General features: G+C 37.7%; 2 protein-coding genes, 1 long non-coding RNA gene and 1 other non-coding gene across 4 annotated transcripts; 3 read left to right on the forward strand and 1 right to left on the reverse strand.

The window, feature by feature from the left end:
• Positions 1-725: 725 nt before the first annotated feature.
• On the forward strand, positions 726-798 carry TRNAV-UAC (transfer RNA valine (anticodon UAC)). Its single transcript has one exon. It is a non-coding gene; the product is annotated as a tRNA-Val (tRNA).
• Positions 799-3105: 2307 nt separating this feature from the next.
• On the forward strand, positions 3106-5908 carry LOC108811887 (subtilisin-like protease SBT1.1). Its single transcript, XM_018584030.2, is given in 3 exon segments — positions 3106-3834; positions 4089-5501; positions 5503-5908. Coding segments are annotated over 3 exon segments (2304 nt in total). The 5' UTR covers positions 3106-3199; the 3' UTR covers positions 5759-5908.
• A 1637-nt stretch (positions 5909-7545) lies between these two features.
• LOC108857976 (uncharacterized) lies at positions 7546-9088 on the reverse strand. The gene is made up of 4 exons (XR_001950397.2): positions 8926-9088; positions 8210-8527; positions 8046-8117; positions 7546-7957 (listed from the first exon to the last, which is right to left on the reverse strand). It is a non-coding gene; the product is annotated as an uncharacterized LOC108857976 (long non-coding RNA).
• Positions 9089-10103: 1015 nt separating this feature from the next.
• LOC108839517 (phospholipase D beta 1) lies at positions 10104-15718 on the forward strand. Its single transcript, XM_057002952.1, has 11 exons — positions 10104-10279; positions 10470-12127; positions 12384-12500; positions 12584-12778; positions 13107-13355; positions 13850-13918; positions 14005-14152; positions 14426-14574; positions 14663-14839; positions 14915-15112; positions 15209-15718. The coding sequence occupies exons 2-11, from the start codon at positions 10508-10510 to the stop codon at positions 15500-15502; spliced, it is 3216 nt and encodes a 1071-aa protein (XP_056858932.1). The 5' UTR covers positions 10104-10279; positions 10470-10507; the 3' UTR covers positions 15503-15718.
• The last annotated feature ends 5 nt before the right edge of the window (positions 15719-15723 follow it).

Below are 15723 nucleotides of genomic sequence, written 5' to 3' on the forward strand. Positions count from 1 at the left end.
ATAATCTATTTGCAAAAATTTTGGTCATATCAGTTATGGATATTTTGATAGATTTTTTTATATTTGTGTTTATATGTGGGAAAGTATTTAGTAAATAGATCTTAACTTTTTTATATTTTCGTTGTGTTTCATAATTTCAGCTTTTATATATTCGAATTATAGTTATTATATTAATCTAATGTTTCATATATGAACCAAATCAATAGATTTGAATATTAAAATTAATTTGCAATTAGGTAAGAAGATTTCGAACGTTAATTTTGGTTTTGGTTATGAATTAGCCTTTCTAGGACACTATATAATTCACGTGAATAAATGGTGTTACTATATGGTAACTATATATGTTACATATTAAAATAAAGGTAACAATATCAAAGCATAAATTAGGTATGGTATATTGTCACTATAATATTCTAAGGATATTAATGATATTTCAAATTAGAATCGTACATATAGGAAAAATGTTAGGAGGTGTTTATAAAGATTATTTTAGTTGGTCTCATTTAAAAAGGTTAATGAATAGGTCCAACAACCTTGTTTAAGTAGATTTTTTTAGAATGTTTCCCTTTTAATAGTATAGATTAACACACTCATCCCCTTTGCTCCCGATTAAGACCAAACCTTCAATATTGGTTTTCCATATGTGCTGTTTTTTTTTATCAAACGTGTTGTTATTTTAACAGGCATTTTTGTTTAATAAAACAACTACAAAACTCAAAGCATAAGGTGCTGTGGTGTAGTGGTTATCACGTTTGCCTTACACGCAAAAGGTCTCCAGTTCGATCCTGGGCAGCACCATTTCTTTTAAATTTTTTTTTGGTAAAATAACCTTTTATTGAAAAACAAACAAAGAGTGAAGACTTTAGATCGTCCAAGACCCTTCTTGGTGTATAGATGAAAATCTTGTGAAGATCCAATTATTTGGTTTATTACATCTCCTTCCTTTTTTTTGTGAAACCATACTTGCATTAAAGATTAAATCAGGTACAAGGCCTGTTTGGCAACAGTGTTAGCCCTAACATTATCTCTTCTTGGGATATGATTAAATTGGACAAAAGAAAAACAAGTTGAAAGATGAGAGATATCGTTGAGGAGAGATGCGATTTCCAGATGTCGACCCTTTGAATTCACCAGAGCTATGAGATTCTGAGAATCAGAGAAGATCAGGAGAGATCTTATCCGAACAAAACTTACCTTCACCCCCTAAGGTGAATCTCTACATTCACCCACCAATAGGAATTGGTTAATTGAGATTTGATATCTCTTAAAAAAGGAAACCAAATAATAAGAATTTAATGAAATAAAATTATGTTTTTAGATAAATAAAAAATAGTAGCAATTATAAAAATATTTTTTTTAGTATTGATAAATCCGTCAAAAATACTAAACCCTAAACTCTAAATTATAAACCCTAAACCCTAAATTCTAAATACTAAACCCTAAACCTTTAGGGAAATCCTGAACCCTTGGGCAAATCATGTACCCTAAATCGTTAATCTTAAACCCTAAACCCTTAATCATAAACCATAATATTAAACCCTAAATTCTAAACATGAAACCCTAAACTCTAAACTCTTTGACAAATATTAAATCATATACTCTTAATCCTAAACCATAAACCATTTTAGAATTTAGGATTTAAGGTTTAGTATTAGAAGTTATGATTTAGGGTTTAGGGATTAAGATTTAGTTTATGATTTAAGGTTTGGTTTAAATTTAAGGGTTTAGAGTATAGGATTTGCCCAAGGGTTCAGGCTTTCCCTAAGGGTTTAGGGTTTAGTATTTAGAACTTAGGGTTTAGGGTTTATAATTTAGGGTTTAGGGTTTAGTATTTTCTGACGGATTTATCAATATTAAAAAGAATGTATTTTTTTAATGATTACTACTATTTTTTATTTATCTAAAAACATAATTTTATTTCATTAAATCATTATTACTTGGTTTCCTTTTTAAGAGATATCAAATCTCAATTAACTAATTCCTATTGGTGGGTGAATATAGAGGTTCACCTTAGGGGGTGAACCTAAGTTTTGTTCTGCAGAGTTCATGGCACTTCGCAGTGCCAAAGTTTCCGTCATCAGGAGCGATGCTACAAAAGTATCGGTCGCTGAATGAGAGGTTGATGATCCAGCATCATCGATGATCCAAGCAAGACCCGCAGCCTTCGATTGTGGGTTTCAAGCTGCATCTGTGAACATGCATGTTCGGGTTGAGTCTATCAGAAGATCCTGGGCGATACTGGTTGGGTTTGATTGCGGTTCTTTCCTTCCCCTTTAGTGTGTTGAATCAAATTGGGGAAGATACAATTAATATCTCTCTGACGTTTTGCTTACGTGTTCCAACTTGGCTTCAAAGCCAACCAAGACAGAAGAGATGCTCTGAAAGAGAGAGAGATAGAGGGTGAGTGAAGTGTGAACAAGCAATGATTTGAATCATAAGAAGAAGTAGTGTAAAAGTATCGAAGAGGTGAGAAAACATATTATGAGTACTATTAAGTCACGCCCCAATTATTATGGCATTGTCCCCTTCATTTAATGTCCACCTACCGGCGGTGGAAGCTGCATCCCCCCGTCCGTCTTCAAATATCAAAACTACTACCTGTTTTCTCTCTCTCTATTAGTATTATTATACTTCTTAAACCCACCTTAGCTCGAACAACTTTTTCAACGTTAAGTCGATTCTCAACAACATAAGTATTTACTAGCTAGTACATATGGTGAAATTATCACTACGACCTGTATCACCATAAGTATATGCAATGGAGATATTAAACTAACGAATAGCTCAGCTTGATTGTGTGATTTTTCTTGTAAAATCAACCAAATGCAGAATCAACGAACTATGCATTTTACATATCAAAGGCTAAACTTATCCCTGACTCTTCATTATATTCCAATCAATACGTGTAATATATGCTTGCTTTTATTGGTAAAAAAATATAAATGACCCCACGACTCTTAAAGCAAACATTTATGTAACAAACGCACATAACAGCGACAGTTACAAACTCCTACATATCACGTATTTCATCGAGTTAAAAACATTTTTATTTATAATTGTTCTTTTTAAGGTCACATTTTCCTCAGCTTATTACAGCTCCACAGTATTCACACGTCACCCCAATATCTTTTCATGTGTTTATATACAACATAGAGACGAGTTGTAAGGATCATAGATACATCTATCTACTTCTCTTTTAATGCTCTTCTTTCCTTTTTACGACAACCGTCCCATGATGTTCGTCAGATCATTACTCTTCCTCTTTTTCCTTTTCTTCACATCAAATGCTTCCTCCCTTAAACAAACCTACGTGATCCACACTGCCAAAACCAATACCAAACACATCGTTGCTTCCCTTTTGAATTCACTCCAAACAGATAGTAATATCCAAGACGATAATGATTTTGCCCTCCCCGAGATCCACTATATTTACGAAAACGCCATGTCCGGTTTCTCCGCGTCTCTCACCGACGACCAGCTTGAGAAAGTGAAGAACTCACAAGGGTTCATCTCGGCCTATCCAGACGAGCTCCTATCTCTACACACAACACATTCTTACGAGTTTCTTGGTCTCGAGTTTGGGATCGGAGTTTGGAACGAGACGAGTCTATCTTCGGACGTTATCATCGGGCTTGTGGACACAGGGATCTCGCCGGAGCACGTGAGCTTCCGAGACACGCACATGCTTCCAGTCCCGTCTAGATGGAGAGGTTCGTGCGATGAAGGGACAAACTTCTCTTCTTCGTCGTGCAACAAGAAGATCATTGGAGCTGCCGCGTTTTACAAAGGCTACGAATCTATCGTTGGAAAAATCAATGAAACCACTGATTTCAGGTTAGATATATTTGAGTTGAAAAATCAAGAAATATATAAAATAGCACTCTCATTCAGATGTCTATTGATATCCCATTATTCTCCCTATTTGTTAATATGGCAGTAATGCGAAGAAAAACCTTATAATTAATTTTTACATGCAAGACGAGTTCTGTACGTATAATCAAGATCCATAGTCTTAGTAGCTAAATAAACATAATTATAATTGCCATCCTTATAACAAAAATTAAAGCGTGACTAATTTGATTCCACAGATCGGCACGAGACGCACAAGGACACGGGACGCATACGGCATCTACTGCCGGCGGAGACATTGTCCGGAAAGCGAGTTATTTCGAGCAAGCAAAAGGCCGTTTCGCTTCAGGAATGAGGTTTAGTTCGAGGATCGCTGCTTACAAAGCTTGTTGGGCGTTAGGTTGCGCCAACACCGACGTCTTGGCAGCGATTGACCGAGCCATCTTAGACGGTGTCGATGTGATCTCTCTCTCGCTAGGTGGTTCTTCACGTCCGTTTTACGTCGACCCCATCGCGATCGCTGCGTTTGGAGCGATGCAGAAGAACATATTCGTTTCTTGCTCTGCGGGTAACTCGGGTCCAGCTAAATCTACAGTGAGTAACGGAGCTCCTTGGTTGATGACCGTTGCCGCTAGTTACACAGACAGAACGTTTCCGGCGATTGTTCGGATTGGAAACGGCAAAACGTTAGTTGGATCATCCTTGTATAAAGGGAAAGACTTTAAGAATCTGTCTCTAGTGTTTAACACAACGGCTGGAGGAGGAATCGGGGCCGAGTTCTGTATTAGGAACTCGCTCAAGAGAGAACTTGTCGAGGGTAAAATCGTCATTTGCTTGAGAGGAGCCGGCGGCAGAACCTCCAAGGGAGAAGAGGTGAAACAGAACGGCGGCGTCGCGATGCTTCTGGTGAGCAGAGTGACGGAAGGAGAGGAGCTCCTAGCCGATCCTCACGTTTTACCGGCGGTTTCTATCGGATTTTCTGACGGAATGGTCTTGCTGAAGTACATCGCCGGCGGAGGTGTTGCGGCAAACGCCGCCGTCGCGTCAATTCGATTCAGAGGAACAGAGTACGGTGCAAGAGCTCCGATGGTGGCGGCGTTTTCATCCAGGGGACCTAGTGTCGCAGGACCGGAAATAGTTAAACCGGACATTGCAGCTCCCGGTATGAACATCCTAGCCGGTTGGTCGCCGCTCTCGAGCCCTAGCCTCCTGAGATCAGACCCGAGGCGCGTCCAGTTCAACATCATCTCTGGAACCTCCATGGCTTGTCCACACATCAGCGGAATTGCCGCTTTAATCAAATCCGTTCACGGAGATTGGTCACCGGCGATGATTAAATCGGCGCTCTTGACGACGGCGAGTACCACGGACAACAGGAATCAACCGATCCGAGATGTGGGCGCGGGACCCAATTCGGCGGCAACAGCTTTTGATTTTGGAGCCGGACACGTGGATCCAACGAGAGCCGTAGATCCGGGACTCGTATACGACCTCTCAACCGTCGACTATCTGAACTACTTGTGCAGCTTAAATTACACAAGCGAGAGAATACTATTGTTCTCCGCCACCAACTACACGTGTCCTGCTACTCCTGGTGATTTGAACTATCCGTCCTTCGCGGTGAACTTGGCAAATGGCGCGAAGTTGAAAACGGAGATCATATAAGAGGACTGTGACGAACGTTGGGTCTCCGGCGTGTGAGTATATGGCTCACGTTGAGGAACCAACAGGTGTGGAGGTGAGGGTGGAGCCCAAGGTTCTGAAGTTCCAAAAGGTTCGTGAGAGGCTGAGTTATACGGTGACGTTTGTTGCAGAAGCATCAAGAAGCTCATCTTCTTCGTTTGGGGCTTTGGTTTGGATATCTGACAAGCACAAGGTCAGAAGCCCAATTGCGGTGACGTGGGAGTAATATTCTGTTTTTTTACTGCCTATATTTATTACCCAAAGAAATCAATCATGTGATTTTTTTTTTCAATATTCGATGAACAAAAGCTTACCGTAACTTGTAAGATTCTGAGAATAACAATCTATAAATGCTGTTAAAATAAAATATCTATGCATATATATATATATACTAGGTTCGGCCCGCCCTTCGGGCGAGATTTGATATTTTGTCAAATATATTTTAAATGTGTTTTTAAATTTACGTGATTGTGTTTATCTCTGATTCGGACCAATTTTTCATATGATATTTGTGATTTTGTCATTGTTAATTTGTTTGGCAAAAATTGTGGGATATTGCATTGTTTTTATGTACAATGGTGGTGTGGATTTATTGTAGCAATCCAAAATTTAGAACTATTAATTTTAATGCCTAAATTGTAATTCGGAGTTGGTATTTGTTAAAATTCAAATTTTGATATTTTAACAGTACTCCCTAACCATACACTAATATATTTAGTTTAAATTATGAAAATAAATTTTATAATTTACTTCTAATAATAACATGTGTCATACCGGTTTTGCTTAATTGTAAAAAAAAACTATCATTTAATTGTAATATTAACATGAATAATACCTTTCAAAGATTCACCAATAACATATATCATTTCTCATATACTTATATGATTTGTCAAATAACATTAAAAATTGTTATTTTAATTCCATGATGTGATGCCCAGATACAACTCCAACAATTGTTAACTCTAATTTCGTTTAGTTTCTATCTAAATTTATGTAACTGGCTGGTAAACCCGAACTCTTTTTTGCATAACGTTATATTATATGTGCTATTCCATCTTTCCATATTGTTGTGTAAAATAAATTTTGTATTTATTGAATGTAATGAACCTCCAGATTGCATATAGCAAGACATATTTAGGTCATTATACATATATGACAATATGAGCTAATCATTAGTGTCTGTATTATGTATATTGATATTATTGTAGTTTTAGCTTCTGTTATGGCATTTGCTAGTGTAGTACAGCCATAAGAAATTGAATTTCATTAACAAAATATCTTTTTCATTATTGCTAGTTTAGTGTAACCATACTGTGTATTTATTAAAAATATTTTCTCATTTTATTTTAAATGCATATATTTAACAAACATAATATACAAATACAACATTAACTCATTTGTTTATATAGAGATATAACTTAAAATTTAAATTTTATTTTAAAACAAATCCGGTTTGAATCCAGTTTCAGTACCGAATCGAATAAAATCCAATTGACATCAAATAATTATAGTGGAAGCTAAAACAAATTACAAATGATTCCACACTCCATTTTATTTTATCTATTAAATCGATAAAACCAAAAATCATTAAATTCTGATAAAAACAAAATAATGTTAAATAATAAATGTTTAAAATGCTTACGTATGCTTTAAATAGAGATAAAATTTATATTGTTTCAGTTTGTTCTGCCTTTATTCAAGCACTGCTTACTTGTTTTTTCTCATGTTATTACTGCGGCGTAGTGTGTTGTTGTGGATACTGTGTGATGGTGTTTGGAAAGACATGTTGCCTACAGTGGTGGCTCTGTGGGCCTAAATTTTGTATCCTCACATCAACTGTGAACGTGTGCTCTCTGATTCTAATTATAATATTATATCTTCTCATGCTCTGCAAACCAAAGTTAAGTTTCAGTAGAATAAGATGAAGAAGAAGAAAAAGAAAAACCGTCTACAAAACCACGGAATCAAATGCACAAAGCATGGAGACTTTTAAGGATAAGAACGTTCAAAGTCTTAGGCAAGACTCTTTACTCAGAAACTAAGGTAGAAAGTAAAAATTTGCAAAATACTGATCATCCTCGAACTAAAAGTCTTTTGATGTATAATATTCTCAGTATAACTTTGTAGTCAAGACATTGCAACCTCTGTATTAAATAAGTAACTAATCTTTTTTTATTAGCTTGAAGATTAGATAGATAGTTTTTGATTCTGCAAAGATCTTTCAAGAACACACACATATAACAGAGAAAAAAAACAGAGGACATAACATAGAATAAAACATAATACTGAGAAATTGGACTGAAGCAGCCACTTATTACTCTGAGCATTATTACTCTGACTGAAGCAGAACCTTCATAAATAGAAAATGCTCTATTTTTCTCACTTCTTCTCTTCGGTTCTCTTGCAATATCTTTGCCAAATGTCCCTGAAGGCACAATAACACACACACAAACACACTTCAATCCCAGCGAAGAGGAAACAAAATCTAAAAAGGGAGAAAGAGTTATGCGAACCTCGAGTCACTCGTTAAGTTATGCGTCCGTAGACCTTGTTCCTACGTCCACCTTTGATACCTTTTTGGTTTTCTGGTAACAGAGAGAGATTGTCAGATAAAATCCCATAACATCGGACTGTAAACACACACAATTTGAAAATTCACAAAACAGGACGGGAATACCTTAGTGAGACGCTGTACTTGGCTGTATGCCCATAGGCTGAGAAGGAGGAAGAGAGCAATCCCAAGTGTTAAAAAAAGACAGACACACCACTGAGAAGCCATCAGATTCAACTACCTCAATGGTTCCATTGTAGAAGACTCTTCTCCGATATGGCTTCCCTTCCAATGTCGTAGATGACATAACCCACCAGATCAAATGCGTCAGGCTGTGCGACAGGGAGGAGTTTGATCAAATGCTCTGGTATGGCTTCCCTTTCCATTTTCCTTTTTCTGTATATCACTCTATCCTACCGTGAACCACAAAACATATCACTCAACCTGAACAACATTAAAAAGCTGAACTTTAAAACACATCGAAAGATCACTGAGTCAGAAACATTTTTTTTGAATTAGAAAGTCAGAAACATTGGATAAAATAACAAACTTTACCATTTAAAACGAAATTTATCTCCTTAAGAAAGCTATTAAATAAGCAAAAAAAAGATTCAAACTTTCATGGGAAATCTTTTTCATCATCTTCCTTTACCAAAAACAGAGGCAAAATCAGAATCAAACTTAATGGCAAATCCTTATCGTCTTTTCTAGCCTATATCAACGCTAATGATCAAGATAAATATACCAGAAAATACTAATAGCACGCCGGATCAAAATAACTCGAAACACTCAGTATATAAAAGAGATGAAGAGAGTGCAATCGAAAGCAAAAGAATACTAACCTATATATATACGGAGATTACAAATCTCGCAGACGGAACGACGCATTGAAAGTCTCTTAATGTGAGTTAAGTCGCAGAGCGTTACAGGGAAACCGACCACGATCGTTCGTCGTTATCGCCGCCGTACATAGTACGAAGAAGACATTAGGTCACCAACAATTCTCTCTTCCATTTAGCAAAAAAAAAACAGTTCTCTCTTCGTGGGCCTTAGCAAATGAACGTCATTAAGCCCGTAAACGGAACGTATGCGCATACCAAAATTAAACCCACACGATATACAAAAGCTTGATACGCGGCGTTTCATTTAATGGGACAGGTGTCGATCGGACAGCACTTGAGTTTATGACCTGGCATCCCATGTGGCATAGCTTAGGAAAAAGTAAAGTCTATTTTATATAAATAGATATAGATATATATATATATATATATTTTTTCTATGCATATATATTTCCTTCTTTCGCTTCGTAAAAAAGGTCATAATATATTTGGCTGGAAAAATTTGATAGTTGTTCCAACTCGGATAAACGTATATGGCAGATAAAAAAAATTTGAGCAAATTTTTTTACTATATATTAAAAGAGACTAAGTTTTTTAAAATTTTAAATTTATTTTATTCAAAAATAAACAAATTGCACAAACAGTTTATTTCCAAACAATCCAAAATATTGCATGACTATAGTAATTAATTATGAAATCTATAGAAACTGTATGTAATGATTTATCAATTCATTCTTCAGAATTATTTATTAAATTATATAATGTATGAAATTTTTTTTATAAAAATGATATAGTGGTTTTATATTTTTATATAAAACATTATATATGTATATAAATGTTAATATATCATTTTTTAATTTTTGTAAAGTTCGCACACAAATTATAAAAAATTATAAAGATATATAAATGATTTATAGGGTTACATAAATTTATTATAAGATCTATAAAGTTATTTATCATGGTTATAAATTTACAGATTATTTATCAGAACCAACTAAAATTTAATTTTCTTTATAAAATATAATATATATATATATATATATTTCTTAAAAATACTACTCACATTCATAAGTAGATAAATATTTCGGACAGGATTATGTATAATACACGTGGCAAAGCGGGAAAGATGGGATACGCTAAATTAAGTGTCGTACAGAAACAAAGAGTGGGGGAACCTGGAATAGCCGGTTGTTTCAGCGTTAACGTCGTGAGACGAAAAAGAAAGAAAGAAAGGAAAGACGCGTAGGCGTTTATTGCTTTGAATCCTCCTCTCATCTCCTCTCCTCTCATCTCCTCTCCTCGCGTGCGTTTCTTCTCCGAAGGTCCTCTCCCCCCACCATTGCTCAGCTTCAGAAATGTAAGTTTCGTCGGAATCTGTTAAATAATCGCAAACCCCTTTTTGTTTTCGGAAGAAATACAAAATATCCAGATTTGATTCTGCTGGTGATTGATCTTAAATTTTGATTTGAATTGTTGTCTCCGAGAGTGTTTTCTGTCTATATACACATTTGATTGATCTTAATTTTTGGTTTGAATTGTTCTCCCAGCTTCGAGAGATCCGAGTGGTTTGGTTGTTAAGCGTAAAATGGAGAATTATGGATCACGTTATCCGTACCCTTACCCGCAGTACCCATACCCGGCTTACCCATATCCACCAGCAGCTCCTTACAGACCACCTCCCGGTTCAGAGCAATACCCTCCTCCACCTCCACCACCTTATTACCCTTATCCTCCTCCTCCTCCGCCTACTTACGCAAACCCACCACCACCACCATATGCTACGCCTCCTCCTCCACTTCATCAGCACGCTTCAGGCTCTCATTCTGGCCCATTGGACTACCCTCCACAATCCTCCTCCTCCTCATCTCCTGAGTATCACCGCCATTCTTTCGACTACCAACCTTCTCCTTACCCTTCTCCTTATCCTGCTCATCCCCAGGCCACCTATGCTCCTCCTCCTCCTCCTCACTATCCCTATCAAGAGCCTCCCCAATACCCTCCTTCTGAAACTAAACCCCAAGATCCTCCCCCTCCCTCTAAAACTCAAGCCTATCCAGAATATCGTAGGCAAGACTGTCTCACCTCTGTGCCTCAAGACAATGTAAGCAGTTCTGCTTCCTCTTATCCTCCCGTTGATGAACTTCTTGGTGACCTTCGCCTTTCTGACAAGCCACATTTGTCTTCCTACCCTTCCAACTCCTGGCAACCCCGTCCTCCTGAATTGTATGGTTACCCTAACAGCTCCTTCCCTAGCAACTCTCATCTCCCTATCTTAGACCGTGTTGATTCCTCTTCTTCTCCCTATCCTTCTTCTGAATCCCCTCATGCCGTCGACATGCGTATGACCCTCTTTGGTAAAGGTTCCTTGAAGGTCCTTTTGCTCCATGGTAATTTTGACATCTGGATCTATCATGCCAAAAACCTCCCTAACATGGACATGTTCCATAAGACTCTCGGTGACGTTTTCGGAGGCCAGCTCAACCGCAAAATTACCAGTGATCCTTACGTTTCTGTTTCTGTCGCTGGTGCTGTTATTGGAAGAACTTATGTTATGAGCAACAGTGAAAACCCTGTCTGGATGCAGCATTTTTATGTTCCCGTTGCTCATCATGCTGCTGAAGTTCATTTTGTTGTTAAAGACAGCGATGTTGTTGGTTCTCAGCTTATAGGTTTGGTTACAATTCCTGTCGAACAGATCTACTCTGGCGCCAAAATTGAAGGCACTTTTCCTATTCTAAGCAGTAACGGCAAGCCTTGTAAACCTGGTGCTAATTTATCACTATCCATCCAGTATACTCCTATGGAGAGACTTAGTGTTTATCATCATGGTGTTGGAGCAGGTCCTGACTACCAGGGCGTCCCTGGAACTTATTTTCCGCTTAGAAAAGGCGGAACTGTGACCTTGTACCAAGATGCGCATGTCCCTGAAGGTATGCTCCCTGGTATCAGACTAGACAATGGTATGTCTTACCAACATGGCAAGTGTTGGCATGATATGTTTGATGCCATACGCCAGGCCAGGCGTTTGATTTATATCACTGGTTGGTCAGTCTGGCACAAAGTTAGGCTGGTTCGGGATAAAGTGGGTCCCGCCTCAGCATGTACTCTTGGTGAGCTCTTAAGATCAAAGTCCCAAGAAGGTGTTAGAGTCCTGCTTTTAGTTTGGGATGATCCAACTTCACGTAGCATCTTGGGTTATAAAACAGTACGTTACCACTTCTTCTCTGTTTTCTTCTTCTTTATTTTCTGATTACCAACTTCCTATTTTAATTTCATATCTGGTGTGTAGAAGTCTGACATATTTAGAGTTTCATTTATCTATGGCTCTGGTTTCTTGACATTTTTTTTTTGTTATTAACAATTTTCCTTGTAAATCATTAAGTGAAAGGACCATAATCTGACATGTTTGTTTGGTGTATCATACTAGTTTTATCTTTTGACTCATCTTGGTAACTGTACAGGATGGTGTTATGGCCACCCATGATGAGGAGACACGCCGTTTCTTCAAGCACTCCTCAGTTCAAGTCCTGCTCTGCCCCCGTAATGCTGGAAAGCGACATAGTTGGGTCAAGCAGAGGGTAGAGTATCACTTCCTTTTGTTTTGTTTTTTTTTTGGCGTTAAAGTAGGTATCCAGCTTGTAATTAAATATTGGTTTATCAGGAAGTTGGGACAATCTATACACACCACCAAAAAAACGTAATAGTGGATGCAGATGCTGGTGGTAACAGAAGGAAAATTGTAGCTTTCGTCGGTGGGCTTGATCTGTGTGATGGCCGATATGACACTCCTCAACATCCATTGTTTAGGACACTACAAACAATTCATAAAGATGATTTTCACAACCCCACCTTCACGGTACAGTTTGTTAATATCCTCTTTCGTTTTGGAATATTGCGTAGCTTTCTTTTTTCCCTCTGGAAATACGATCTTTGTATCATATATAACCAGAAAGCTAGTTTATGATTCTTTACAAAAGGACTCGTCTTCCTAATCTTCTCCAAATCCTTTTCTTGAGCTCTTCACATTCTTGCATAGCGCCTCGTGGTGGATTTTATCATTTGTAAACATCAAAATTTATTGAGCTAGAAGATTGATAAACATATGGTACCCAATCTTTTTATTCTGGATGGGATAACCTTGCTTTTTTTCCTTTCTGTATTTAAAAATGTCATCATCTCATCAGGGAAACCTTTCTGGATGTCCAAGAGAGCCATGGCATGACTTGCACAGTAAGATTGATGGCCCGGCTGCGTATGATGTGCTAACCAACTTCGAGGAGAGGTGGTTGAAGGCTGCGAAGCCTAGCGGGATCAAGAAGTTTAAGACTTCCTATGATGATGCGTTGTTGAGGATCGATAGGATTCCAGATATAGTGGGAGTTTCTGATACCCCTACTATTAGCGAGAACGATCCTGAGGCTTGGCATGTTCAGGTAAGAATATCAAAACTGATACTGTCATGAAGAAGACCTGAGAGGCTGAGTATATTAATGAAACCATGATTTAGATGTTCCGTCAGTCTTTAGTATTGCATTGGAGTTAGAGATAAACAGAAAGAGTTGATGAACTTTAGCATTTAGGTGAAACCAACCAATATGTGTCTGCTATCGTGAATGAGCATATGCTAATTAGTGACTAGACTTGTTTAGCAACATAACGTCTGACATCAGTTTCCTTGTACGTATTTCTTCTCTTCATATCTAGTCATCGATATGAAATAGGTCTTTCAGGATTACCTTTATATAGTGGTATCATTGATAAGTATTTTTGGAAGCACAGTCTATGAAATAAGTCACACTATCATACATATTTTGTAATTTGGTCAAAAGAAATTGTCCGCGAAGATTATTTTTTTGTATGTTGGGAAAATATAGTCGTGGTTCATATTACGCTGGCTAAGCTCTGATGCTTTTCTGGTTTGATTCAGATTTTCCGTTCAATCGACTCAAACTCTGTAAAAGGTTTCCCGAAGGATCCAAAAGATGCTACATGCAAGGTGACTTGACAATCTTTAGCTATTGTGCTTGGGATGTCTAAATATTTCGAAAAGTTTAATCCATGAAAAGCTTTTGTTTTGGATAGAACTTGGTGTGTGGGAAGAACGTACTCATTGATATGAGCATACACACAGCGTATGTCAAGGCCATTCGTGCAGCCCAACACTTCATATATATAGAGAATCAGTATTTCATCGGGTCTTCCTACAACTGGAATGCGCACAAGGACATAGGTTCAGTTACATGTCTCTACTTGTTTATTTCAAGAATACAAGGAAACCTTTTTTTCTTCTTACAATTTTTATTTCATTAAAGCCTAGGATAGGCACTTTACGTTTTTGTCTGTGCACTTTAATTTTTGTCACGTGTTACCACATCTACTAAATTGTTATTGTCTACATCTACTTCTTAACTTTGTACAAAGTATTCTAGCTTACCTTTTTTTTTTAATTTCTTGATGATTTTTTTAAGGAGTTGCATTGGCTCTCAATGTTGTTGTTGTGTAGGTGCTAATAATTTGATTCCTATGGAAATTGCGTTGAAGATAGCTGAAAAGATCAGGGCAAATGAACGCTTTGCTGCATATATTGTCATTCCAATGTGGCCAGAAGGTGTTCCAACTGGTGCTGCTACCCAAAGGATTCTGTACTGGCAGGTATTTCTGAGTAAATATATTCTCTTGTTGTCTAGAAATCACAAAACTAAGTAGAGAATATTGAAACACGGTATGTCAATCGTTGCAGCACAAGACAATGCAGATGATGTATGAGACTATCTACAAGGCGTTAGTGGAGACCGGACTTGAGGGAGCATTCTCCCCACAAGATTACCTCAATTTCTTCTGTCTTGGCAACAGAGAAATGGTGGATGGAATCGATAACTCGGGAACAGGAAGTCCAAGCAACGCAAACACTCCTCAGGTAATAAACTGAATCCGAGACTGTCATGTAAATTGTTGCTGAGAGGATGATTCCTGATGGTGAGGTTGTTGGCAGGCATTGAGTCGGAAAAGCAGAAGATTTATGATCTATGTTCACTCGAAAGGGATGGTCGTAGATGATGAATACGTAGTAATTGGATCGGCAAATATAAACCAACGATCAATGGAAGGCACAAGAGATACAGAGATTGCAATGGGAGCATATCAGCCACAGCATACATGGGCAAGGAAACAATCTGGTCCAAGGGGTCAGGTACATCCCGATTAATAATCACATAAAAAGTTACGAGTTGATTTTTATTCAAGTTCTAAGAGTCTGGATCATTGGCTTGTTCTTTTTTGTGTGCAGATATATGGATACAGAATGTCGCTGTGGGCAGAGCATATGGCAACGTTAGATGACTGCTTCACGCAACCGGAGAGTATAGAATGTGTAAGGAAAGTGAGAACAATGGGGGAGAGGAACTGGGAACAGTTTGCAGCTGAAGAAGTCTCAGACATGAGAGGACATCTGTTAAAGTATCCAGTGGAAGTGGATCGGAAAGGCAAAGTTCGACCACTACCTGGGAGTGAGGCGTTCCCGGACGTGGGAGGGAACATTGTCGGATCGTTCATAGCCATCCAGGAGAATCTAACCATTTGACATACAAATACTGAACCAGTGGTTGTGGATATTTTATTTATTGAGAGTTGAAAATTGGTTGATTATTTAACTTTTACACATTGGTTGGGGGTATATAAAGAATAAAAATGATTCAAATTTGTGGTGTACAAACTGGTTAATGTATTTGGAGTTTCTTCCACCATGTTTCGAGTTTCATCAATAAGGGACACACCTATACTCTTGTTTTGTTCTTTAGCCTA

Source organism: Raphanus sativus, chromosome 1, assembly GCF_000801105.2.
Source record: "Raphanus sativus cultivar WK10039 chromosome 1, ASM80110v3, whole genome shotgun sequence".
In the NCBI taxonomy this organism is placed as follows: domain Eukaryota; kingdom Viridiplantae; phylum Streptophyta; class Magnoliopsida; order Brassicales; family Brassicaceae; genus Raphanus; species Raphanus sativus.

Excerpts from the sequence above, each read along its gene's own strand:
- LOC108839517 (XM_057002952.1), top strand. The coding sequence starts at position 10,508 with ATGGAGAATTATGGATCACGTTATCCGTACCCTTACCCGCAGTACCCA. Across the intron at positions 13,919-14,004 it reads CAAAAGATGCTACATGCAAG|AACTTGGTGTGTGGGAAGAA; the intron begins GTGACTTGACAA and ends TGTTTTGGATAG. Across the intron at positions 14,575-14,662 it reads AAAGGATTCTGTACTGGCAG|CACAAGACAATGCAGATGAT; the intron begins GTATTTCTGAGT and ends CAATCGTTGCAG.